The sequence below is a fragment of the Ctenocephalides felis genome, unplaced genomic scaffold (genome assembly GCF_003426905.1).
Source record: "Ctenocephalides felis isolate EL2017-DRISC unplaced genomic scaffold, ASM342690v1 CF-g0.4_SCAFFOLD_03571, whole genome shotgun sequence".
Classification (NCBI taxonomy): Eukaryota; Metazoa; Arthropoda; class Insecta; order Siphonaptera; family Pulicidae; genus Ctenocephalides; species Ctenocephalides felis.
Genome location: NW_020539725.1, coordinates 59,689,075 through 59,715,366, shown reverse-complemented (window position 1 = coordinate 59,715,366; position 26,292 = coordinate 59,689,075). Strand labels below are relative to the sequence as shown.

Genomic DNA, 26,292 nt, shown 5'->3' with positions numbered 1-26,292 from the left:
ACATTTTCAATAATTTTCACAAAATTGGAAAAGTGCCTCCAGTACACAAACAGTCTAAACGCACTTGGGGTAAACATTTGTACCAGAGTGGCGCTTAGACTGTGCTTAGCTGGGTGATTTTTTGAATTTTTAGTCCAAAATTACAAAAAAATTTTTTTGAAAAAAAATTAGAATCAAAAAATTTTTTTTCCAAAATCAATGTTTTGTTGAAAAAAGCAGAAGAAAGTTCTTTGAATCATTTAAATCGGACGCTTAGTTCTCTCAAAAAACAGCCATTTTTTTAAATTAGCTCTGTAACTCCGAAACCTCTGGGCCTACCTTTGCCAAAAAACTAATCAGCACATCTCCCTATCAATAGGAATCGAATGTTTTTTAAACCATTCAAATCGGTTGATCCGTTCTCTCAAAAATTCGCTTTCTATTTTTTGCACTCTTTGCTCATATCTCCGTACGGCTGGACCTGCCTTTGCCAAAAACTAATCAGCACATCTCCCTATCAATAGGAATCGAATGTTTTTTAAATCATTCAAATCGGTTGATCCGTGCGCCCGAAAACGTGGACGAAAAAAGCGGACATACAAAACACACACACACACACACACACACACACACACACACACATCCATTTTTTCTGAAGTATGCCAAAATGTTCAAAAACCTTCAAAACGTCGAGAAATGTAAAAATTTTGATTTCGATTTTGGACGATTACTATAACTTACCTACGGGAAGTTAAAAAAAAATAACATATGGCGGTCAACAATAATCATTAGACATTAGACATATGCATATCAAATTATCAGATATTTTATTGAGATTTTAACAATAAGTATAAGTTTTGTTTACATTCCTATGGGTTCCGTACTAATGTTTTTCCGTTAGACAGCGACGCGGCGCTTACGCGCTTTATTTTTGTCTCTATGCAGTTAAGGCAGTACGATTGCTTTGAAAAAAAGTTCAGATCTTCCAAAATATGTCCAAATGAAGATAACATTTTTCCAGAAAAAATTTTATAAAAAAATGTTTAAAAATTTTTTTTAAAAAAAATTTTTTTTTCAAAAAAAAGTAATTTTTCGTCCAATTTAAAAATTCCAAAAAATCTTATTTTTTCGAAGTAAAATTTTTTCAAAAATGTTAATCGTTTTTAAAAAAATAATAATTTTTGGCACGGGAAGTTCCAGCAATTTGCCTTAAGGCACGATGCCTTAATTGCCTTAAGACAGAATTTCACTTACAGCTAGTTCATCGACGTTTTCGCGCGCACGGATCAACCGATTTGAATGGTTCAAAAAACATTCGATTCCTATTGATAGGGAGATGTGCTGATTAGTTTTTGGCAAAGGGAGGTCCAGCCGTTACGGAGATACGAAGAAAAGAGTGCATAAAATACATATCGAGTTTTTGAGAGAACGGATCATCCGATTTGTATGATTTAAAAAACATTCAATTTGTAATGATTGAGAGAAGAGGTGATTAGTTTTTGGCAAAGACAGGTCCCTCTATTTCGAAGATACAGAGCTAAATGTAATTTATATAGCTAAGCTTACCGAGCTAAGCACAGTATAAGTGAAAATGTCGCACAGAATTATTTGCAAATGCGTTTAGACTGTGACTTTTTCAATTTTGTATAAATTATGCAACTATTTTTAACTTCCCGTAGGGTAAGTTATAGTAATGGCAAAAAAATCGAAAATGAAATTTTTTATATATCTTCACGTTTCAAAGGTTTCTGAACATTTTGGCATATCTTAGAAAAATGGATGTATGTGTGTGTGTGCGTGTGTGTGTGTATGTGTGTGCATATCTTAGAAAAATGGATGTATGTGTGTGTGCGTGTGTGTATGTATATGTGTGCGGATACAAATTTTCGTCGACGATTTACGATTTCGGGAGCACGGATGAAGCAATTTGAATAATTCAAAAAAAATTCGATTCGTATTGATAAGGAGACGTGCTGATTAGTTTTTGGCGGAAGCAGGTCTAGCCGTTCCGAAGATATGGGGCAAAAAGTGCCACAAACGGTAACTCAGTTTTTAAGAGAACTTGTATTAACAAGATGAAGAACTGATCAAATTTTCATGAAGGCAGGTCTAGCGGTTTTGGAGATCTAACGAAAAAAGTAAAAAAAAATGCCATTTGGCGGTCAAAAATGATCATTAGACATATGCACATCAAATTATCAGATATTTTATAGAAATTTTAAAATAAGTATAAATTTTGTTTACATTCCTATGGGTTCCGTACCAATGTTTATCCGTTAGACGGCGACGCGGCGCTTACGCGCTTTTTATTTTGTCTCCATGCAGTTAAAGCAGTACGATTGTTTTGAAAAAAAGTTCAGATCTTCCAAAATATGTCAAAATAAAAAAACTTTTTTTTTTCATAAAAAAAAAATATATTTTTTTTTCAAAAAAAAGTAATTTTTTGTCCAATTTATAATTTCTCAAAAATCTTATTTTTTCGAAGTAAATTTTTTTCAAAAATCGTTTTTAAAAAACTATTAATTTGGTACGGAAAGTTCCTGCAATTTGCCTTAAGGCACGATGCCATACACCACTAGTTACCTAAATAAATTGTGTTGCAGTTGAACTGTTAATTTCATAAATTAGGTCGTTTATTAATAATTCTTAAATTTTTCAGTTATGTGTAATATTGGAACCAATGCAAGAACTGATGTCGAGGCACAAAGCTTACGCTTTGAGTCCCAGAGATTGTTTGAAGACGACGTTATTCCAGAAATGGCAGAGGATGGTTGCACCACCAGGTAATAAAATTCATACCTCAAATTCAGTGTAATAATATAATTCTATCATCTGTCCTTTACCCCGCAGAGTCTCAGAGGCCTGCCAACAAGCGGCGGAAACGCAAAGGGTCAAGTTCAGGCGGCGGCGCAAACGCGGCGGGTGCTCCGCCCCCGGTGACGGGCGGCAAGAAGAGGTCTCCTGGTCCGAATTTCTCGCTGGCGTCACAGGTGCGCAACACCGACACGAAAAAAAAGAAAAATAAAGAATAGAAATCGATACAAAACAAGCCCTCTTGGAATTTTCCATTAATCGGTAGTAATTGACCAGGGGGTTATTGTGGTAGAAGGGATAATTGAAATTTTTGATTTTGAGAGTAACGATTACACACGATTTGATACAGTAATCGCCTATCATGATGCTTATTGATGTTTTCGAAGGAGAAGTTGTTTAAGATAGAAATTCCCTTATGTTTTCTCGAAGATTCATGTAATTCTGAGTCGTTTGACACCGAAATTGGAAAATGTAGTGTGCGTGAACACAAATTTTTATTTTAGACTAGATGACCCGACAAACATTGTGCTGTACTCATGTCTACATTTTTTTATTATAATATACTAATATTTACCGTTTACCTAGAAATAATAATTATTGTTTTTTAAATAACTCTTCACGCCAAAATGCATATACATTTATAATATGAGCGATGTTAAATGTAAAAGTGCTTTAAACAAAATAATGAGTCTCAATTCCCACACTATATTGGAAATTGAAAACTTTTAAACGGTATAACATAACCATAACCATAACATAACACTGGTACTTCATGTTGGATTAAATTAATTTAATTTTTTATTATTTAAGATATCCAAAATTGCATCTTAAACTTCTCCTAATCGATATCGTGAGGGCCGAATTGTATGTGTATTTTCCATTTTATTTATCTTTACTTTTCCATTTTTGTTACAAAGTAAATTTTTTACGAATTTTAAAAATATTGTAGAAAAATTAGTATAGGGTGCAAAGAAATTATATATTGAAAAGAAAACTATATTGAAAATTTAATATCCGAATCTTGTGTTGGCGCCCCCTAAGGCGTGCACTCGTATTTTTCGCATGCATCGCATTAAAGGTAGGATCGGCCCTGATTAATACTTAATTTCATATTTTAAGTGAGTTAATTTGTCATATCCTGTTCATATGTGTATCATCCAATCTGCCATACATATACTGTATTTTATATTATTTTAATTTCTGGCACATCTCAGCTGCTTTTTCGTAATAATAATGTAGACATTCCTTTTTTCTTATTTATAATCATAAATTTATTATACACTAATATAAGGACTCCTTCGGAAATTAGAGTAGAGTCTCTTTTTGCTTCGAAATAAGTTTCCTAGTCAGTAATCGCTTTTTGTTTTGAAAATTATAAAAAAAAATCTTCAGAAATTAGTTTGCTCGTAAGTAGAGTCTCTTTCTACTTTCATTTTTTTTCAGAAATTAATTTGCTCGTAAGTAGAGCTCCTTTCTGCTTTCAAATTAATATTTTTTTTTCAAAAATCAGTTTGCTCGTCCCTTTTCCCTTGAAATTTATAAGAATATTTTCAGAAATCAGTTTGCTCACTAGTAAAGTTCCTTTTTCCTTTTGAAATTTATAAAAATGACCTCGAAAGTCAGTTTGCTTGTAAGTAGAGTCCCTTTTTTGAATTAATATACATATTGTCCCTTCTTGCTTTCAAATTAATTTTTTCTTAGAAATCAGTTTGCTCGTCAGTAGAGTTCTTTTGTTTTAAATTTACAAAAATAGTAGACATTTCTTTTTACTTATTCATAATCATAAATTTTTTATACATATTCTTATATGGTCTAGGTTCATAAGTAAATTACAATTTTTGGCAGATGATAGTTTTCATTTGTTTTCAATGCAAACAATGACATGTAGTTTTTTGACAATTTTTTCCATTCATTTCTGCAATATTGGACATACATCTCAGTACTTTATAATCACATACATCCTAGAAAATTTCCTTAACAAACTTTAGATAGATTTATCAAAATCCGAATAATCGTTTATAAGGAGTTAGTGCTTGTAATCTTATATATAAAAATGAATCGCAAAATAATGTTGGTAAGCGCATAACTCAACAACGCCTGAACCAATTTGGCCATTTTTTTTTTTTAAATGTTCGTTGAAGTCCAAGGACAAAATATCGAATAATTGCCGGGAAAGTCCTAAAAACAGCCCTGTTCTTTTTCACATACAAACGTTTTCTAACTAAAACGTAGAATAGATTTGCGCTTTATTGCTATTATATAAAGTTCATATTAAATTACGAGCACTCACTGTATACTTCTTCTAAGCGATTATTCGGATTTTGATAAATCTTTCTGAAGGTTGTTAAGGAAATTTGCTAGGATGTATGTGATTATAAAGTACTGGAATGTATATGCAATATTGTACAAATAAATGGAAAAAATTGCAAAAAAAGACATGTCATTTTTTAAAGCAGCTCTAAATTTAACATCGCTCATATTATAAATGTATATGCATTTTGGCGTGAAGAGTAATTTAAAAAACAATAATTATTATTTTTAGGTAAATGGTAAATATTAGTATATTATATTAAAAAATTGTAGACATGGGTACAGGACATCGTCTGTCGGGTCATCTAGTTTAATACAAACTGTATATAATAGCAATAAAGCTCAAATTGATTCTACTATTGATTTTAGTTGGAAAGCGTTTGTTTGTGAAAAAGAAAAGGGCTGTTTTTAAGGTTTTTCCGGCAATTATTCGATTTTTTCTCGCCGTAAGAACCATCCTTAAAATTCAACGAACATTTTAGGAAAAGAATTGGCCAAATTGGTCCAGGCGTTGTTGAGTTATGCGCTTACAAACACATTTTGCGATTCATTTTTATATATAAGATTGATGGACGTCCCCTTGTTTACCATTCCCATCACCATTAAACATTTTTTTCTGCGCTTTCATGCATTTTCTTTTACAAACTTTTATGTCTTCCTCTTCCTAATTCCTTTAGTCCTTCTATTTTACCTTCGACAACGTCGTGTAGAAGGCACTTTTTTTCAAAATAGGTCCGATCCAGTTTCCTTTTCTTTAAATGATAATGCTCAGTAGTGTTCTTTCTTCCTCGTCTGTTCACACTTTTTTCCCCATTCGTCTCCAGATAGTTTTTATCAATTTCACTTACAATAAAACATTCCATTACCATATATTTTTTCCCCCAGGACGTGATGGTAGTCGGCGAGCCTTCTCTGATGGGCGGCGAATTCGGTGACGAAGACGAGCGCCTCATAACACGACTCGAGAACACCCAGTACGACGCCTCTTCAGCCGCCAGCGGAGGCCCCACGGTTGGAGACCCCGGAGGCCCTCCAGGCGGCCCGAGTGGCGGCCCTGGAGGCCCACCAGACCAACCTTCCTATCACCACCAACAAGACGGAAGCGGAGGTGGATCGTGGCCCCCGCCGCCTCCGGGGCCTCCGACATCTTCTGGAGGCCCACAGGGTAACGGGGGGCTCGATAATGACAAGAAATCGCCGGCGGTCTCGCAATGATCACGGATTAATAGCGAGTATTAATAATTGTAAATAATAGTTGTAATATGAAAATTGGGGATAATAAAATTTTGACTTTGATTCCGTTTGGTGCGCAGCTTAATTTGGGATGATCGGTTGGAGGAATAGACTAGTAGATTATTAACAAAATTTAGTTGCAACGATCTCTGAGTCTTTTACCATGTGCAATAGTGTGTCACCGACCCCATCTCAAATGTCTCCGCAGATGCTGTGCATCTCCAGTATTAATAATAAACGATTTGGGAATCCTAAAGACTGTGTTTTTGCATTATTAAATGTGTATGTACAATTGTTTAACGATGACATTTAGTGAATTTATTAAAATTAAAATAATATGTTATTGCCGAGGGAACATACGGATGTGCAGCAGAAAGGTGTAATTTAAAATTATTAGTTATTATTATAAATATATACATAAATATATAAATATTAAAATATTAATAGGTAATAAACGAACAGTGCTATAGATATTTCGGGGAAAAAACTACAAGTGCTGTGAATAATATTAGTAAAATTATATACTGTATAGTTATATCAGGATTTATATATGCATAATAGATATATATATATATATATATATATATATATATATATATATATATATGATTGGTTTCTTGGAGGGCGTAACATCGATCAAAAAATAAGTAAAGTAAAGATTTTTTTCAAAACATCTTTATTTTTCCATACGTTTCGACGTAAAATTCTACGTCATCGTCAGTGGTTCTACAAATTAAAAAAAGAAAAAAAAAACAGAAAGTAACGTTACAAATTGAATATACATAAGCAATAGTAAAAAGAAAAGTTTTAACTAAAGAGACAGACTAATTATATCTAAGCATAAAACATTACTTACTTGAATTACTTATATTATCACTAACACATATTAATATAACTTGTAAAAATTAATATAGAGACAAGCACTAACTGTCAGTAATTTCTTTTTTATAAAAAGAAAATTAATGTTTTATGCAATTTTTAATTTAAGGCTTAGATATAATTAGTCTGTCTCTTTAGTTAAAACTTTTATTTTTACTATTGCTTATGTATATTCAATTTGTAACGTTACTTTCTTTTTTTTTTTTTTTTAAATTGTAGAACCACTGACGATGACGTAGAATTTTACGTCAAAACGTATGGAAAAATAAAGATGTAAAGATTATTTTTTACTTGATGTTACGCCAATTTCAACATCAAATTTAAACATTTTCAACATATATATATATATATATATATATATATATATATATTTGTAATATTTTTGCAGCGCAATCGTCGAATTAAAAAAAGATTAAATAACAAAATTATTTATCCCATTAAACGTTTCGACACTTGATGTGTGTCATCATTCAGTAATCTAAAAAAACATGTAACATAAATACAAAGTTGATGATAAATATAAATATATAAAAAAACGAGGAAATTATACATACCAAACCAGGAAAAACAACAGAAACATTTTAATTATGATGTAAAATTGATTGAACACTAAATTTGTGTAAAATAATAATATACTATTATTATTAACAAATGAGAAATTGAAGAAGCACATATTGCACTCCTATATTTGATGTTATTGATAGCGGTGCATTATGGACACTGATCAAGGTTACAACGCAAGGGGAATTAATTTTTTTCTGTTTTTCCTGGTTTGGTGTGTATAATTTTCTCCTTTTTATATCTTTATATTTATCATCAACTTTGTATTTATGTTATATGTTTTTTAGAATACTGAATGATGACACACATCAAGTGTCGAAACGTTTAATGGAATAAATAATTTTGTTATTTAATCTTTTTTTAATTCGACGATTGGGCTGCAAAAATATTACAAATATGTATCAACGTCGACAAAACTATAATCATATATATATATATATATATATATATATATATATATATATATGTATATATATGTATATATATGTATATATATGTATATATAAATCATTAAAAATTGGATTTGCTGTGTATTCAAAACAGTCTACGTAGAAAAGTATGTATGTTTGATACATATATAAATATATGTATAAAATTGTATGTATAGATACAATAATTATAATTTTTCGTCTACATTTATACTCACAGGTTTATTCTTCTGGGATTTTGATAAAACTTTGCACGGTGATAGAGTTGATAGTCAAACCCATGATTTTAAAATATTATAGGCCTATGAGAAGTAGTTTAATTAAAAGAATTAATCAAAGCACAACATGTTTAATGTGTTAATAATTATAAATATTATTGCAATTAACTGTTCAAACATGAAAATATTAAAAAGAAGTTATGGCTTGCTTATGAATAGATAAATAAATACATAAATAAAAAAAGTTATACATTCGTGGATTTGAATTTGTGCACTTTTTATTCTTTTTAAAATTTCTAGGCTAAAATTAGAAGCAAGCGCCTAAACTACTGAGACATATTAAAATACTGTCTATTTTTTGCATTTTTAATTAATTTTTGTAATTGAAGCACTTCTCATAGGCCTATAATATTTTAAAATGTTTGGTTAGACTTTCTACTTCATCCAAAGTTTTGTGAAAATCCCCAAAAAGTGGACACGAGATTCTCCTTGTCAGTTTAAATTGATCAAATTTTTTCAATTAATTATTTTTTATCAAGAGTTTAATTATGAATATTAATTAAAACAATTATTTTGGTTATTAAATTAGCACATTATTTTAACCATTTGAATTTATTCATAAAGCTTTTGAAATTATTAAAAATGCATTGAAATATTCTTAATTATTTGTATTTATAACAATTCATCAAGATCTATTTATCTATACATACAATTATATATATATATATATATATATATATATATTAGGGTGGTCCTTAATATGGCTATTTTCGAATTTCCTTGCTCCCAAAGGCTCAAATGGTTCCAAATTGATAAAAAACAATTTTCTGAAAGTTTTAGCTCTTAATATTGTCTTTTAGATAGAGCGCAATTCAATCAAAGTTTTGTATGGAAATATATTGAATTGCGCACTATCTATAAGTTAATATTAAGAGCTAAAACTTTTCGAAAATTGTTTTTCATCAATTTGGAACCATTTAAGCCCTTGGGAGCAAGAAAATTCAAAAATGTCCATATTAAGAACCACCCTAATATATATTAAACATATATCTATTACGATTTCGACACAAGACTCAATTTTGTAATTGTTTTTCTATTTATGACTCGTGTCGAAATCAAATAATGTTGATTAGGATTATTATAAATTGGAGGATTTACACGATTTGCATTTTGGAAAATTTTGGATAAGTAAAAGTAAGTATTTGTAGTCCCTTCAATGTAGGTTAGAAATGAATGAATAAGAGATTGGATTTGTTTGAATAACGGTTTGGGTTATTTGAAAAAAATAATAATAGTAATTAATATTTAACATGATGTACAAATGTTTCATAACAAAAGTGAACATAAATTTATTCAAAGTTTTATAGAAATATACAGAATGTAGTTTATAATTCAGAATTTAGTAATTATTATTATATAATTATTTCTAAATTATGTATTATTATAATTTGTTTTTTCTGTTTTTTTAATTCAGTCGTTTTTTTTCAAAATTTTGTTGATTTTTTAAAAAATATTGAAATAGAAACGTTTTTAAACTATTTTAAAATTGTTGTACAATTTTTTACATCTTTTCCCTAAATTTTAATCTCGACATTGCTTGAATATATTTTTCAATATGGATGAATTATTTATTCATAAATGTGTGCAGTAAATGTTACGTAATTGTTACATTATCGTTTAAAAAATAATATAATACTTTTAGTACGCTATAATTTTTTATTCAAGAAATTTTGTGAAAACAGATCTTCAAAATTGATGAAATCTGACGAATTTTTAAGGTTTCATCGAATTTATTTATACGTTTTTTTATAAATATTTAATTTATAGAATTTTGTACGGTACGTAATTGTTACGTAACATTTGCGAACAGTTACTTAAATGTTTTGTGAACGATTACGTAATAAATGTTTTTTAAAGAAATTATATTTAAATCTTTTTAACAGTTTTGACCATTATATATATATATATATATATATATATATCAATTCCTATTCAAATAATCCAAACTGCAAAAACATTTATCACGACAATATTTGAGAATGATTTTCCATTCTTTGATTTGTGAACTAAAACCGAGGGAAACGATAAAATTGTATAAAAGAAACCCACATTACACAAAATATAACATAAAAATAATTGTAAATATTAATTTTAAATGTGCTTATAATTATTATTATTATTATTGTAATTATTATAATTCTGTAAATTATATTGATGACTGTTTGTGTGTGTGTGTGTGTGTGGTGAAGAAAAACAAAACAGAATTTTAAAGTATTTACCGTTAATTTATTTCTACACGAGTGTTTTAAAAAAATACGTTAAAATTAGTGAGATAATTGAAAGAATTGTGAGAGAGAGAGTTTAATTTATTTTGGCAATTTTAATTATGTAACAATTTTAATTGTACAGTCTGGATATAACTACATCAAACAGTTCAAGATTTTATATATTATAAATAAATTATTTTTAATTTTGTTTAATCTCCTGAAGCGACATTATATTTTTATCATATAGAAATTTAAATTCAATTTATTTAGCTATATGGTTTTATTAGTTATATTCGGACTACACTGTATTTATTTTAATCTAGAAGCTAGCTAAGTCTTACAAAAAAATAATAGTGCCCAACTTTTGGATTATTCTTTAAAAAAATCCTTGTAAACAAAGTATACTAGTTTCCATACAAACTGAAGGTTTTCAAAGATTTTCTGTATAGTATTTGTAGCGAAATCTTTCTTTGGAATTTAGTATACTTACAAACGAATTTTTACTTTATTGCTTGTAGCTTCTGAACAATTCGTTTAATATAAATGATGCCTTCGGCGAATTTGTTTAAAATTAGATAATGAACAATATTGTCTAACATCATTTAGTCCTACAGCAACAAGGTATACTTTAAAATACATTTGAAATGATACAACTTTGCTTTCGCCATTATTGTCAAGAACTTGCATAGTAAAAACGGCGGAAGCAAAGTTGTACGCACTTATGTAATATATATGCCCATAATTAAAAAACCATTCGTTTAATACGAATGCTGTATTCGGCTAATTTGGTTAGAATTAAATAATATGCAAATGTTTCTAATGATGCAACACACTAAAGCAACTCGGTGTACTTTAAAATCGCAATCGAAAGGCAACATATAATCTGTGCATCGGGTATACTAGTTTCCAAACAAACTGAAGGTTTTCTAAGATTTTCTACATAGTGTTTGCATTGAAATCTCGCTTTGGAATTTAGTATACCTAGTGCATATTTTTACTTTATCGCTTGTAACTTCTAAAGCATTCGTTTAATATGAATGATATCTTTGGCAAATTTGTTTAAAATTTAACAATTAACAATATTGTCTAACATCATTAAGCCCTACAGCTACTCGGTGTACTTTAAAATGCATTTGAAACCGTACAACTTTGCTTCCGCCTTTTTTTGCAAAGAACTCGCATAGTAAAAACGGCGGAAGCCAAGTTGTACGCACTAATGTAATATATATGCTTACAATTCTAAAACCATTCGTTTAATATTAATGGTGTCTTTGGCAAATTTGTTTAAAATTAAATAATTAACAATATTGTCTAACATCAGTACACCCTGCAGCAACTCGTTATACCCTAAAATGCAATATTAGGTAAAGAATAATTCAAAAGTTGGCCAGATATATATATATATATATATATATATATATATATATATATATATATTTATTATCTAGCTTCTATATTAAATATTTCCTTTACCCTTTTTATTTTATTTTTTAAGACCTGTGGTTCAATCCGTTGTCTTCGATGTCTGTTTCATCGAGCAACAACTAGGCAATATATAAATATAATTACATTACATTACTTTTAATGATTCTATCTCTCGATGTGACATTTTGGTTTCATTTTAAGTTATAAATATAAGATATACAAATATAAATATACAAATATATTTTTTTCTTTTGTAATCGTGAATCTAAAGTCAATTTTCACACTTGAGTCGAATGGCTTTGTTTGTATTTATTGAGGCATTAATTAAAAGATAATTGATTAAATTAATACTATTATTAATCGAAGTTGAAGTTGAAATCAACATATTTTGATTGATAAGATTTTCATTTGTCAACTATTTTGAGTGAAAAATTTTGTTTTTGTATCTGAATCATTTGTTTCTTTTCGAATTTTAATTTGAAGTTTTTCGTTCAAAAAAATGGCATGGGATAAAATTTTTAGGCGTTAAATAATTAACAGTTTTTATCAAGATTTTCAAGAAATTCAAAGGATTTTCAAAACGAGATTTATGTGAGTGTATGAATTAATTCAATGTATACAAATACTAAAATTGATGGTGAAAATGCTAAAATGATGATGAAATTTCTTAGTGTTATTTTATAAATTAATATATTAATGTTCATGCAACTTACCTTCGAAAAAAATGCCACAAATATCTAATTCCTTTACTAACGTTGTGTGAAAGTGAATATTCAATTTAAATTTGAAACTGTCAAAAGCCATTTTGTAACTTATTTTTAATTCGAATTTAAAAATCGCACCTCGCAGTAATGAAATTATGTGAATATAAACAATTTAACGTTTTAATAATTATTTCTTTACAAATCGTTTGTTAACGTAAATATTCAATATTAATTTTACAATTTAAATGTGAAACTGTCAAAGGCATCCATCTTGTTGTAACAAATTTTTTTATTAATACGAATTTAAAAATTGCACCTCACGTTATTAAAATTATGTAAATGAACAAAAATTATAAGCTAATATGTGTATTTAAGTATAAATAACTCTTTGCGAATCGTTTAACGTTAATTTTCTAAAAATTTAATTGCTAAACTGTCAATGGCGTCCATCTTGTTGTAATAAATTTTTTTGTTAATACGAATTTAAAAATTGCACCTCATATTAATGAAATTATGTAAATTAACAAAAATTTCAAGCTAATTATTTGTGTATTTAAGTAAATATATGTTTACCGTAAAAAGTATAAAGATAATTTTTTAATTTAACTGCTAAACTATCAAAAGCGTCCATATCGGTTTCTTGTAACTAATTTTAATAAAGAATTTAAAAATTACATCTGACACTAATAAAATTATGTAAATTAACAGAAATTTCGAACTAATTTATGTATTTTAGTAAATAAATAGATAAATAATTACAAGTCGTACAACGTTAATTTTTTAATTCAACTGCTAAACTGTCAAACGCGTCCATCTTGTTTTCTTGTAATAATTTTAAACTTAAATTAATTAAAATTTTGTTAATACGAATTTAAAAATTGCACCTCACGTTAATGAAATTATGTAAATAAACAAAAATTAAAAGCTAATTTGTGTATTTTAGTAAATAAATAAATAAATTATTACAAGTCATTCAACGTTAATTTTATTATTTAACTGCTAAACTGTCAAAGGCATCCATCTTGTTGTAACAAATTTTTTTGTTAATACGAATTTAAAAATTGCACCTCACATTAATGAAATTATGTAAATAAATAAAAATTAAAAGCTAATTTGTGTATTTAAGTAAATAAATTGAGTAAATCTTTACCAATTCCTCAATGTTAAATTTTTAATAACTGCTAAACTGTCAAAGGCGTCCATCTTGTTTTCTTGTAATAATTTTAAACTTAAATTAAATAAAATTTTGTTAATACGAATTTAAAAATTGCACCTCACGTTAATGAAATTATGTAAATAAACAAAACTTATAAACTAATTTGTGTATTTAAGATAAATCATTACAAGTCGTTCAACGTTAATTTTTAAAAAAAATATCTGCTAAACTGTCAAAAGCGTCCATCTTGTTTAAGTTTCTTAAGACTTTAAAAATCAGCTACATTAATGAAATAATATAAATAAAAACAAAATCATGTATTAGTATGAAAAAACATTGTAAAAGTGCTATGCAAAATTATTCGTTTCGTTTAATATATTATTATACTGTTATTGGTTTGTAGTTTTGTTTCAATTACGTCTGTTTTAAACACTTTGTCAATTCAAAATTAATGTAAAAGTACTTAAAACGCATGATTTCAGATACTATACTTAGTAACTTTATTACTTGCACAATTCAAAACATAAATATAGTAAAACACTGACCTTATACATCTTTTCCCATCCTCTTGAACACTTTTCACAAACTTTATATATCATCTTTCCCCGCCATTTTAAATTTACCGCTCCGTCTTTTCTCCAACCTTCTAGAACATTTCCCCGTATCTGTTTCATCTGGCAACACTACATCTTGCGCAAGCGCCGTGCGAACTTCAGTCTCGTCCGTGCGTACAGTCATTCGCAAAAGAAATTCTTTCCCTTGTGCGTTTTGTATTAAAGTCGTGCGCGTGCAGTGATTATTATAGATTGCATCATCCTTTTTACACTTAAATAATCAATTAAAACATCTTAAATAAATTGCCTGTATTATTTTATAGTTGAAAATGTTGAGTGCCGCAAGAATCGTCAGCCGAAAGGCTTTGGCCTCTTCAGGAATCACTTGCGATTTTACGAGTAGAAGGAGCTCGACATTGCTACAAAATGTAAGTAATAAGGGATAATGGATAATTGCAATTGATAACACGTATAAAATTGATTACATGTATATTTATACTTACATATATGTTTCTATTATTACATTTTACGTTTTCACGTGTGTGTTCAACAATTGTACTTTAAGTGTTAATTTATGTTCTTTCTACTTTTTAGGCAACAGCATCATTTATGCCGGCCTGTCAGTCAAGATTTACACAAATTAGAAATAAGTAAGTTGTGTTTAATAAACTTTAAATGTAAGTGAGGTGATTTAACCTAAGATTTTGAACGTGCTTATGTAATGGCGATTTAAAATGGATTTTGACTTAAAACAAGGACTTCATTTGAGGCTCTCGTAGTGCACAATGTTATAAATTTCACTGTATCAAGTTTCTAGTACTCGGGTATTGTTTAGTTTGTAATAAGAACTCTTTGTCGATGTTGCAAACTAACTTTAATTAAGAACATAACCTCTGACATTTTCTTTAAATTATTGCATCTGCTGTGGTTTCGTATTGAGCTTCTTTATACTTCATTTTGGCATCTTGAAAGATTCAAATATGATTCTGACTTGAAATACAAGACCTCAGGACTTATTTTGAGGCCCCCATAGTACTTTAAACCATTGTTACGGTTTTAAATTCAACTCTGACAAGTTCTAGTAATCAAGAAAGATTTAGAATGAATTTTGGTTTAAAACATTAGTGCCCAGGACTTTTAATTTGAGGTCTCGTAGTGCGCAATGTGTTAAATTTCACTGTATCAAGTTTCTAATATTCGGGCATTGTTTAATACCCGAATGTAATAAGAACTCTCTGTTCATGTTGCAAACTAACTTTTTTAAGAACAAAACTTTCAGTAATTTCTTTCATTTATTGCATCTGCTGTATTGAGCTTCTTTATAATTTACAAAATTGACTTTTGGCATTTTGAAAGATTCAAATATGATTCTGACTTGAAATATGAGATCTCAGGACTTATTTTGAGGCCCCCATAGTACTTTAAACCATTGTTACGGTTTTAAATTCAACTGTAACAAGTTCTAGTATTCAAGAAAGATTTAGAATGAATTTTGACTTAAAACAATAGTGCCCAGGACTTTTAATTTGAGGCTCTCGTAGTGCACAATGTGTTAAATCTTACTGTAGCAAGTTTCTAGTACTCCTCGGGTATTGTTTAGTTTGTAATAAGAACTCTTTGTCAATGTTGCAAACACATTTTTTTAGAACATAACTTCCAGTAATTTCTTTCAAATGCATCTGCTGTATTGAGCTTCTTTATAATTTACAAAATTGACTTTAGGCATTTTGAAAGATTTAAATATGATTCTGACTTAAAATATGAGACCTCAGGACTTATTTTGAGGCCCCCATAGTACTTTAAACCATTGCTACGGTTTTAAAAATCAACTGTGACAAGTTTTAGAAATCAAGTACGAACTCCAAGTCCATTTGTAGTAATTTCTTTTAAAAATTGGGCATATTAATGTTTTCTAATGCACAAATGTATCATTTTTTGAGTTTGAAATACTCAAATTTGATTCTGATTTGAAACAGGATTGTTTTCATATCCTCAAGACTACTTTTAAGGTTTTCATAGTACTTTTGGCCTTTATTGCACGTCATACAAAGTGTCAATTTGTAAAATTTGTGTTGAAACAAATACTCTAAATGTAATTTCTCTAAAATATTGCATCAGTTAATTCTGATGGTGAATTTAGTAAATTATTAGTTACACAATTTCAATGCTTATACTTTTTAAGTTAAATATTCATATATTTCTAAATCTCTATTAATTTTAAATGAAGGTAATATGTTTTTCAAATATATATTGGAATTTCCTGTTTTCATGTAAATTCTGTGTAATTTGTCAAAAGTTTAGTGCTAGTTTTCTCATTTCTTATTTCTAAATATTCATATATTTCTAAATCTCTATTAATTTTAAATGAAGGTAATATGTTTTTCAAATATATATTTGAATTTCCTGTTTTCATGTAAATTCTGTGTAATTTGTCAAAAGTTTAGTGCTAGTTTTCTCATTTAACCTCAAAATTTTAACTACTATCAATAATACAACAAATTTTCTAAAGAAATCATTTTTAATTTATCCTTGCATGCACATTGAACCAATAATTGTTAAAATTAGTTAAATATACTAATAGAAAATCTGTAAACAGTTAAAATATTACAAACACACTATTGTGTATTAAAGAGAAGGATTTGTACCATTTGTGATCTTGCCTTGTTATAAAAGTGCATTAAAAAGTTAATAACACAATCTTTTTGATATTTCTAGAAATTGTTTTAATTTAATTTTTTTATATTTTAGATCAGATGGCACAGTTAAAGGAGCAGTTATCGGTATTGATTTGGGTACAACAAACTCTTGTGTTGCTGTTATGGAGGGTAAACAAGCTAAGGTTAGTTTTAATTAGTGAATTATTTATAATTTATTTGTTAGACTTGAAATTTAGGTGATTTGGTGGCTTTGTCAAATATTTTGCTCTGTTAACATCAAAGAATTAGTCAAAAAATATTGAAATTGTAAATATTATTCAAATAAATAATAAATCTGTTCAACAATTATTACATATAAGAAAAAACAGGATTTTTTTTCTTATATAGAATAAAATTTAGTTACACTAAATTGCAATATGTTGCAATGTTTTTGTTACAATGCTTTTTGACTATGAGAATTATAATAAATCATATTTTATTATTGTAAAATTAAATATCAAATAAATAGTTCAATATTTATTAATATTTGAATTTGGCGGTCTCAAATTGACAGTTGCACAACCATGAAGTTGGTTATGGTTAAATAAACCATCATGGCGGTTCAGTTTTTTGACAGCTCAAAATCTTTTAAATTTAAATTTGAATTTTGTTTAATCTGCAATTGATTTTAATTCTTTGATAAAAATGAATAAGAAATAACTATTATTAATCTAATTCTTTAATAAAAATGATTAAGAAATCATTGTTAATCTAATTCTTTGATAAAAATGAATAAGAAATCATTATTAATCTAATTCTTTGATAAAAATGAATAAGAAATCATTATTAATCCAATTCTTTGATAAAAATGAATAAGAAATCACTATTATTGCAATTCTTTGATAAAAATGAATAAGAAATCATTATTAATGCAATTTTTTGATAAAAATGATTAAGACATTATTAATAATATAATTCTTTGATAAAAATTAATAAGAAATCATTATTAATCTAATTTTTTGATAAAAATGAATAAGAAATCATTATTAATCCAACTCTTTGATAAAAATGAACAAGAAATCATTATTAATCTAATTCTTTGATAAAAATGAATAAGAAATAACTATTATTAATGTAATTCTTTTTCTCTAGGTAATTGAGAATGCCGAAGGCTCCAGAACAACCCCATCACACGTAGCCTTCACCAAAGAAGGCGAAAGACTGGTAGGCATGCCAGCCAAACGTCAAGCAGTCACAAATTCGGCCAACACCTTCTACGCCACAAAACGTTTGATTGGCAGACGTTTCGATGATGCTGAAGTAAAGAAAGACATGTAAGGATAAAAAATACAACTACTGGTATAAATTTAGTGATGTACTAATTATTAATTACTTTAGGAAAAATCTGTCTTACAAAATTGTCCGTGCCTCCAACGGCGATGCCTGGGTACAAGGTTCCGATGGCAAAATGTACTCTCCAAGTCAAATTGGAGCCTTTGTTTTGGTTAAAATGAAAGAGACTGCTGAAGCTTATCTTAATACACCGGTTAAGAATGCTGTCGTTACTGTACCTGCTTATTTTAATGATTCACAAAGACAGGCTACAAAGGATGCCGGACAAATCTCAGGACTCAATGTTTTGAGAGTTATTAATGAACCGACTGCAGCTGCTTTGGCTTACGGAATGGATAAGACTGAGGATAAAATGTAAGTGATAAAAAAATACGTAATAGAAATAAGTAACATTATCATAAAAAAAATTATTCAAAAAATATTGAATTGGTGAATATTATTCAAATAATTGATATAAAAAAGAACAGGAATTTTTTCCTATATAGAATAAAATTTAGTTTATTATTTTGCAATATGTTTCAATGTTTTACTTTCAATGCTTTTTGACTATGAGAATTATAATAAATGATAAATTATTATTATAAAATCAGATAATTCAACAATTATTAACATTTGAATTTGGCGGTCTCAAATTGACAGTTGCACAACCATGAAGTTGGTTATGGTTAAATAAACCATCATGGCCGTTCAGTTTTTTGACAGCTTTAATATATTTTAAATTTGAATTTGAATTTTGTTTAATCTGCAATTGATTTTAATTCTTTGATAAAAATGAATATGAAATCATTATTAATCTAATTCTTTGATTGTAATTAAAGTAAATCATTATTATCCTAAATTTTTGATAAAAATAATAAGGAAATCATTATTAATCTAATGATTTCATAAAAATGAATATGAATTCACTTTTAATCAAATTCTTTGATAAAAATGAATAAGAAATCATTTCAAAATTTATTAAATATTTAAAAAAAAAATGCAAATTTATATAAAACTAGCCGACCCGACAGACTTTGTCCTGTCAAAAAAATGTGCAATGTGGCGGTGTTTTGTTTCCACCTTTTTTCTATTCTTTGCAAAAAATTATCCTGAACAGAACCGTCACCCTGGTAATAATTCGGCGTGAATTAAAAATAATTAAATAAAACACTATAAGCATTTAAAAGTAAGTAATTTTAATCATGTAAACCATACTTCAAAAATCAGTTCAATTTTAATTGTAGTGCTTTGTGATCAACGATGTTTTTTGTTTGATTTCCTGGCGCATAGACAAACAAATCTGATGGTTTTCCTATACGGGAACAGACAACGTACAATTTTCCATGTGAGAAACATGGGTTTTCCAAATTAATACCACAAACACTTAATGATACCATAAACGCACTGGAAACTGTTGTCGTTTAATCTCAAATGGCACCTTAGTCGGAATCATTGGGATGCACGTTGCGTTATACTATCCTTTCAATATAGTTGCTTCCATCACGTTGTTTGGTAGTTTTTTTTATCGCTAACCTTGTGCCCTTGCAAAGGCGCGGTTGGTCGATATTTCGCAACATTATAATTGCCGATCCAACCTTTAATTGAAGATTGTGAGGTGACAATCCTACCAAATCCAGCGAGTTTAAAAACTTCGGTGGATCGTCTTGGTTAGTTGCCGAATCAACTGATTCGCCGGTAATTTGTTCTTGAATTTTGAAATTTAATTCATTTACATCAATGTGTTTGGCTGCCAATATAGCTCGTTAATTAATGGAAAGAGATTTCTATGTCTGTATAAATATTAACTTGTCAAATATCTCTTTTGTCTTGGAGCAAAAAAGCGGAAGGGAGATATTTGACAACCTTATATATTAAAAATTAGATTATCAAAAACTACACAAAATGTCATGACATAGAACATTGTTTTTTCTACAAAGTTCGTTGCCTACTCGATTAAAAAAGAAAAGGGTTGTTTTTAGGGTTTTCCTGGCAATTATTCGATTTTTTCTCGCCGTAACAACCATCCTTGGACTTCAACGAACATTTAAAAAAAAAAATTAGCCAAATTAGTCCAGGCGTTATTGAGTTATGCGCTTACCAACACATTTTGCGATCCATTTTTATATATAAGATTTGCATTTATACAGAATGAAATATGACGGCTTTTAAATTTGTAAAGTTGTTAGTGAGTAATAACAAGTGTGTTATTAGAAATAAAGAAGTAAATTTTCCAAATTTGTATAAATTTAAATTTAAATAATAAAGTGGCACAAGACTCTGGATTAAGTTTTTGTGTCTGTACTTTTAAATTTATATTTTGTGGAATTATTTGTATATATTTAAGCACTTTTAATATCTCACTGACAATTTTACACACATTTAATAATGATTAAATTAGCTTGAATTAAATTCAGAAAATACGGTTTAAATTATATTTTTAATATTTAAAAATTACTTTAGTAATTTAGTTTGTAGGTATTTATTTTAGTTTCAAAACTTTTCTTTCAATTTTATAAATGTTTTATTATCATTCCACTAATTATATGAGAACTATAATAAATTATAAATTATATAATAAATTATAAATTATTATTAACATTTGAATTTGGCGCTTACAAAATTGACAGTTGCACGACCATGAAGTTAGCAAATGTTTAATAAAAAACGTTATGGCCGCCGTTTAATTTTTTTGACAGCTCGCAATTCAACTATCAAAGGAAAAAAAAATAAAATAGACAAAATATTTTTTAGTAGCATTAAAGAGTAATTAAAAAAGTATTGTATACACATTTAATTGTGTAAATCGAAGTTGCAATGTCTAAAGGTATCATAAAATGGTCAATTGGCACTACAAGCTATTTAATTTGATTGTGGATACAATTTTTAGATATTTCAACACACTTTTGATTTTTTACTGATTAAAAAAGATTAAATTATGTATTTTTCTTTGTTCTAGTATTGCTGTATATGACTTGGGTGGCGGTACATTTGATATTTCAATTTTGGAAATCCAAAAAGGAGTATTTGAAGTTAAATCAACAAATGGTGATACCTTCCTTGGAGGTGAAGACTTTGACAATGTATTAGTCAACCATCTTGTCTCTGAATTCAAAAAAGAGGTAAATATTATAAAACATGCACAACAAATTTTGTTAATCAGTAATAATTTTTTTTATTATATTGTATTATTTCCTTCTTTTTTCCTCATTATTTTGTATTTTATTAATTAGTAATACATTTAAAAATTTCAATTTACCTTATTTATTGATTACAAGTTTTACTAGGATTAAATTTTAATCTGATTTTATCTAATTTTCTGTATTTTTTATCCATTAGCAAGGCATTGACCTAACAAAAGACCCGATGGCAATGCAACGTTTGAAGGAGGCTGCTGAGAAAGCCAAAATTGAACTGTCATCATCCGTTCAAACCGATATTAACTTACCTTACATCACAATGGACGCATCAGGACCAAAACACATGACACTTAAATTGTCCAGGAGTAAATTGGAAGGTAATTGATAATGGATAAATAGAAAATGGATGATATTTACGGTTTTTTTTAATATTTTTGTATGTAGGTTTGGTCAATGATTTAATCAAGAGGACAATATCACCTTGTCAAAAGGCTTTGCAAGATGCTGAGTGCTCCAAGGCCGATATTGGAGAGGTTTTGCTGGTCGGTGGAATGACCAGGATGCCTAAGGTAAAAGATTTACAATGATGGTAACAGAATTTTATTTTTTGTGATGGTTATTACGTGTTTTAAGTAAAATCTTAAAAGTTAAGTTAACCAGACGTGAGATCAACTTTGATTTGAATTTGTTTAAAATATTTGTTTAATAATTATTTATTTATTTATTTATTAATTTTACAAGCAGTATAATATTATAAGGCTTAAGTCAATATTTTATAGGTTTAATATGATTTAATTAATTATTAGCTATTTTATTACTTATTTATTTTTCATTTAATTTATTTACTATAAACTTATTTATATTTAGTTAATTTTAATTATTTTTAAATATAACTAGTTTGTTTGTTGCAAGTATTTTTTAAAAATTTAATAAGTATTTCAATAAGCTTTACAATACTTTTACAATATAATTATTTTATTTAACAAATTTTAGGTTATTTTATGATATTTTAACAAATTTAAGTGTCTTATATTATTATTATTATTATTATTATTATTATTATTAAAATTACTTCTGAATTTATGGACAATTATGAATTTATTGATGAAATTACTTATCCATTAAAGAAACTATTCATTTATTAGAGAAAATATTTTAAAAAAAATCTTTTTTTTATTATAAACTTTATTTTTTTTGTACAGGTTCAATCAACAGTTCAAGAAATCTTTGGCCGTCAACCATCACGTGCAGTGAACCCCGATGAAGCCGTAGCCGTAGGTGCTGCTGTCCAGGGTGGTGTATTGGCCGGTGATGTCACCGATGTTTTGTTGCTTGACGTCACACCTTTGTCTTTGGGTATTGAAACTCTTGGTAAGTAAAAAACCTACAACATAAAAAACTAATACTTTATTTATTAACCTACTAACCTCTTTTAGCACTATTTGTGCCCTTTTAAAATGATTCATGTTTGTGTTTAATATTTGGCAGTTATTCAGCCATCTTTAAATTTTTTTTAAATTATGTTAGGTTAAATTAACCTCAAATCTTCAATGATTTTCTCTAATATTAGTGTAATGGAAAGCATTTTATAGATTTATTTTGGATAAATATGAAGAAATATTGGATAAAAATAATGTATTGCAAAAGTTTTGTTCTTAAATAATATATTTGCAAAAGGAGTTGTAATTTGTAAGTCCAAAATTTGACAGTTGTTCAGCCATCTTTAATTTTTTTTTAAATTGTGTTAGGTTAAATTAACTTTAAATCTTCAATGATTTTCTCTATTATTAGTGTAATAGAAAGCATTTTATAGATTTATTTTGGATAAATATTGGATAAAAATAATATATTGAAAAAGTTTTGTTCTTAAATAATATATTTGCGAAAGGAGTTATAATTTGTAAATCCAATATTTGACAGTTGTTCAACTATTTGCAAAAGATGTTTTATGTTATGTCATTAAATTCAATTTAAAACTTGCAAGGTTTTTGCTAATAATTTTTTTTTTTTGATAAATACAAAGAACTACTAAATGAATACAATATTAAATGGTTTTTGCACAAATTAGACCACAAGTAAGTCTAACCTACAATGACTATCTATCTATCAAACAAATAATTATCACTTCTTGTAATTATCATTTATCTTTTTATCTTTTATCTCAGGCGGTGTGTTCACCCGTCTCATCTCCCGCAACACAACAATCCCAACCAAGAAGAGCCAAGTGTTCTCAACAGCAGCCGACGGTCAAACACAAGTAGAAATCAAAGTACATCAGGGCGAAAGAGAAATGGCATCCGACAACAAACAACTTGGACAATTCACATTAGTAGGAATCCCACCAGCGCCCAGAGGAGTGCCACAGATTGAGGTCACATTCGATATTGATGCTAACGGTATTGTACATGTTTCGGCTAAGGATAAGGGCACTGGAAAGGAACAACAAAGTAAGATAAAGGATAATTGTGAAGAGATACAATTTTATAACTGTAACCATAATGGTAACCTTTTTGTGCCCTAGTTGTGATTCAATCATCTGGTGGTTTGAGCAAAGACGAAATTGAGAACATGGTTAAGAATGCTGAACAGTATGCACAAGCCGATAAGGTCAAGAAGGATCGGGTTGAGGCTGTGAACCAGGCGGAGGGCATTGTACATGACACTGAGACTAAAATGGAAGAATTTAAGGACCAATTACCCAAGGATGAGGTTAGTACATTAAATTAAGTGATTTTTGTTTTATTTTATTTTCATATCTCAGACAGAAGTGCCTGTTATGAGAGATTATGAAAACAGTTTTCATATTTTATATATACATTTCATTAATATAATATAAATTAACTTCTTGAACCACATTAGACTTGATAATTTTGTTTTCTGGACATATCAAGTCATTCTGAATCCTTTAATTTGTTATGGCAAGTCCATGTTATGCTTCAACTTGCATACATTATGCTACTGAATCATACCAAAGTTATGAATCTGTGTCAGAAAGACCCTGTTATCTACAATAGTTTTTTTTTTTTTTTTTTGACATTTGTGTGGTTTCTAGGTTAGGTTTTCTATTTCATTATTTTTCTGAGACAATCGCCCAAACCGTTTCCTCAACATGTATTTGATGTTCTTTCATTTATCATTTATCACTATATTTTTCAATTTTAGTGTGAAAAACTGAGAGAAGAAATCAAGAAAGTACGAGAAATGTTAGCAAATAAGGACAATGTTGACCCTGAAGAAATCCGCAAGACGACATCATCACTACAACAGCAGTCTTTGAAATTGTTTGAGATGGCATACAAAAAAGTAAGTTTATAATTGGAAGACATAGTTTAAATAAAACACTTAGTTTTAACATATTCAAGCAATTTTTGTGGAGTGGAACTGTCAAATTTTACCAGCATGAACTTATCAACATTACGGCGCGCGCGAATTTCGAATTTAATTTTTGTAATGAATAATTTTGACGCATCAATTTTTCTTTTTATTATCTATTTATTTTTCTATTACATTTCTGATTTAACTTCTGCAATGAATAATTTTCCTATTTATTTTGTCTATTTATATATTTGTATTTATACAATTCAATTATACAATTACAGATGTTATAGGTAAACTTAATTTGTAACTTATATTAATACATAACTTATAATTCTATATTAAATGACATATAATTTGGAAAACAAATGCATACTATTACTATTATTTAAAGTTTCATTTGTATTAATAATATTTTTTTTTCCCAGATGGCCGCAGACCGAGAAGGCTCAGCCCCCAAATCCGAAACAGCCTCCGAAGAAAGCCAAGAAAAGAAGGAAGAGAAGAACTAAAGTCTCCGTCTCGTATTAATACCAACATTCGACTAGACTAGAAAAAGTTTTTATATATCATTACAAAAAAAACAAATAGATTTAAAGTTATTTTTATTGTACATATTGTCACATAGTACTATTTTTGATTTTGTTAATTATTATTATTAAGAGATACATTAATATGTTCTCGGTTTACTAAAAACAAGTGTTGTTTTTAGTATGCGGGCCTTTGTCATGGAATTTTTGAGGAGGATTATTAATGTACAGAAGATGAAAAATGTATAAATGATGTAATTGTGGTAGATTGTTGTCTTGTGCTTTGCTTGTGTGCCTGTGCTGTTTGAATGATGTAAAATGCCCCCAACAAAATATTGTAAGCCAAATACAGTTATAGTGAAAATACTTATGTGGTTGTTTGATTTGTAATAAAGGATAATAGGAAATAAGTACTCATTCTGAAAATATGTGAAACTGTAGTGGTGAGAATATGAAATGAAATTTATTTTTGATCTGCAAAATCAATATTTATATTATTTCATTAAAACTAATAAAATATATTTATAGAATCATTAAATTAATGTTAAGCTTATCAAATTCCTAATGCGCAGGGCCTTAAATTGTATTTTCAATATTTTTTGTGCGAAAATGTGTATAAATGTCGTGAATTATTATCACACTATGTAAAACACAGTGACTACATGCGGATTGTAATGTATAAATTATTATTAAGTATATCTAATTCAACTTTTGAATTTAGCGGTCACAAATTGACAGTTGCACAAGCATGAAGTTGGTTATAATTGAAAAGAGACCGTTATGGCCGTTCACTATATATATTTTTTGTGTTAGT

The 26,292-nt window shown here is 28.2% G+C and overlaps 2 protein-coding genes across 2 annotated transcripts in view; both read left to right on the top strand.

The window, feature by feature from the left end:
* The window catches only part of LOC113384832 (LIM domain-binding protein 2), a 40,801-nt gene extending 33,989 nt beyond the window's left edge, over positions 1-6,812 (top strand). The window contains exons 5-7 of the mRNA XM_026622596.1: positions 2,639-2,762; positions 2,830-2,969; positions 5,989-6,812. Coding sequence (XP_026478381.1) covers positions 2,639-2,762; positions 2,830-2,969; positions 5,989-6,318 — 594 coding nt within the window. The 3' untranslated portion in view covers positions 6,319-6,812. The remainder of the gene's footprint in view (positions 1-2,638; positions 2,763-2,829; positions 2,970-5,988) is intronic.
* A 7,898-nt stretch (positions 6,813-14,710) lies between these two features.
* LOC113386860 (heat shock 70 kDa protein cognate 5) lies at positions 14,711-25,679 on the top strand. The gene is made up of 13 exons (XM_026624622.1): positions 14,711-14,956; positions 15,123-15,178; positions 17,277-17,367; positions 18,317-18,498; positions 18,563-18,871; positions 21,453-21,615; positions 21,833-22,010; positions 22,078-22,202; positions 22,836-23,004; positions 23,799-24,080; positions 24,155-24,342; positions 24,796-24,936; positions 25,377-25,679. Exons 1-13 carry the CDS (start codon positions 14,858-14,860, stop codon positions 25,458-25,460), a joined length of 2,067 nt encoding a protein of 688 aa, XP_026480407.1. The 5' UTR covers positions 14,711-14,857; the 3' UTR covers positions 25,461-25,679.
* The last annotated feature ends 613 nt before the right edge of the window (positions 25,680-26,292 follow it).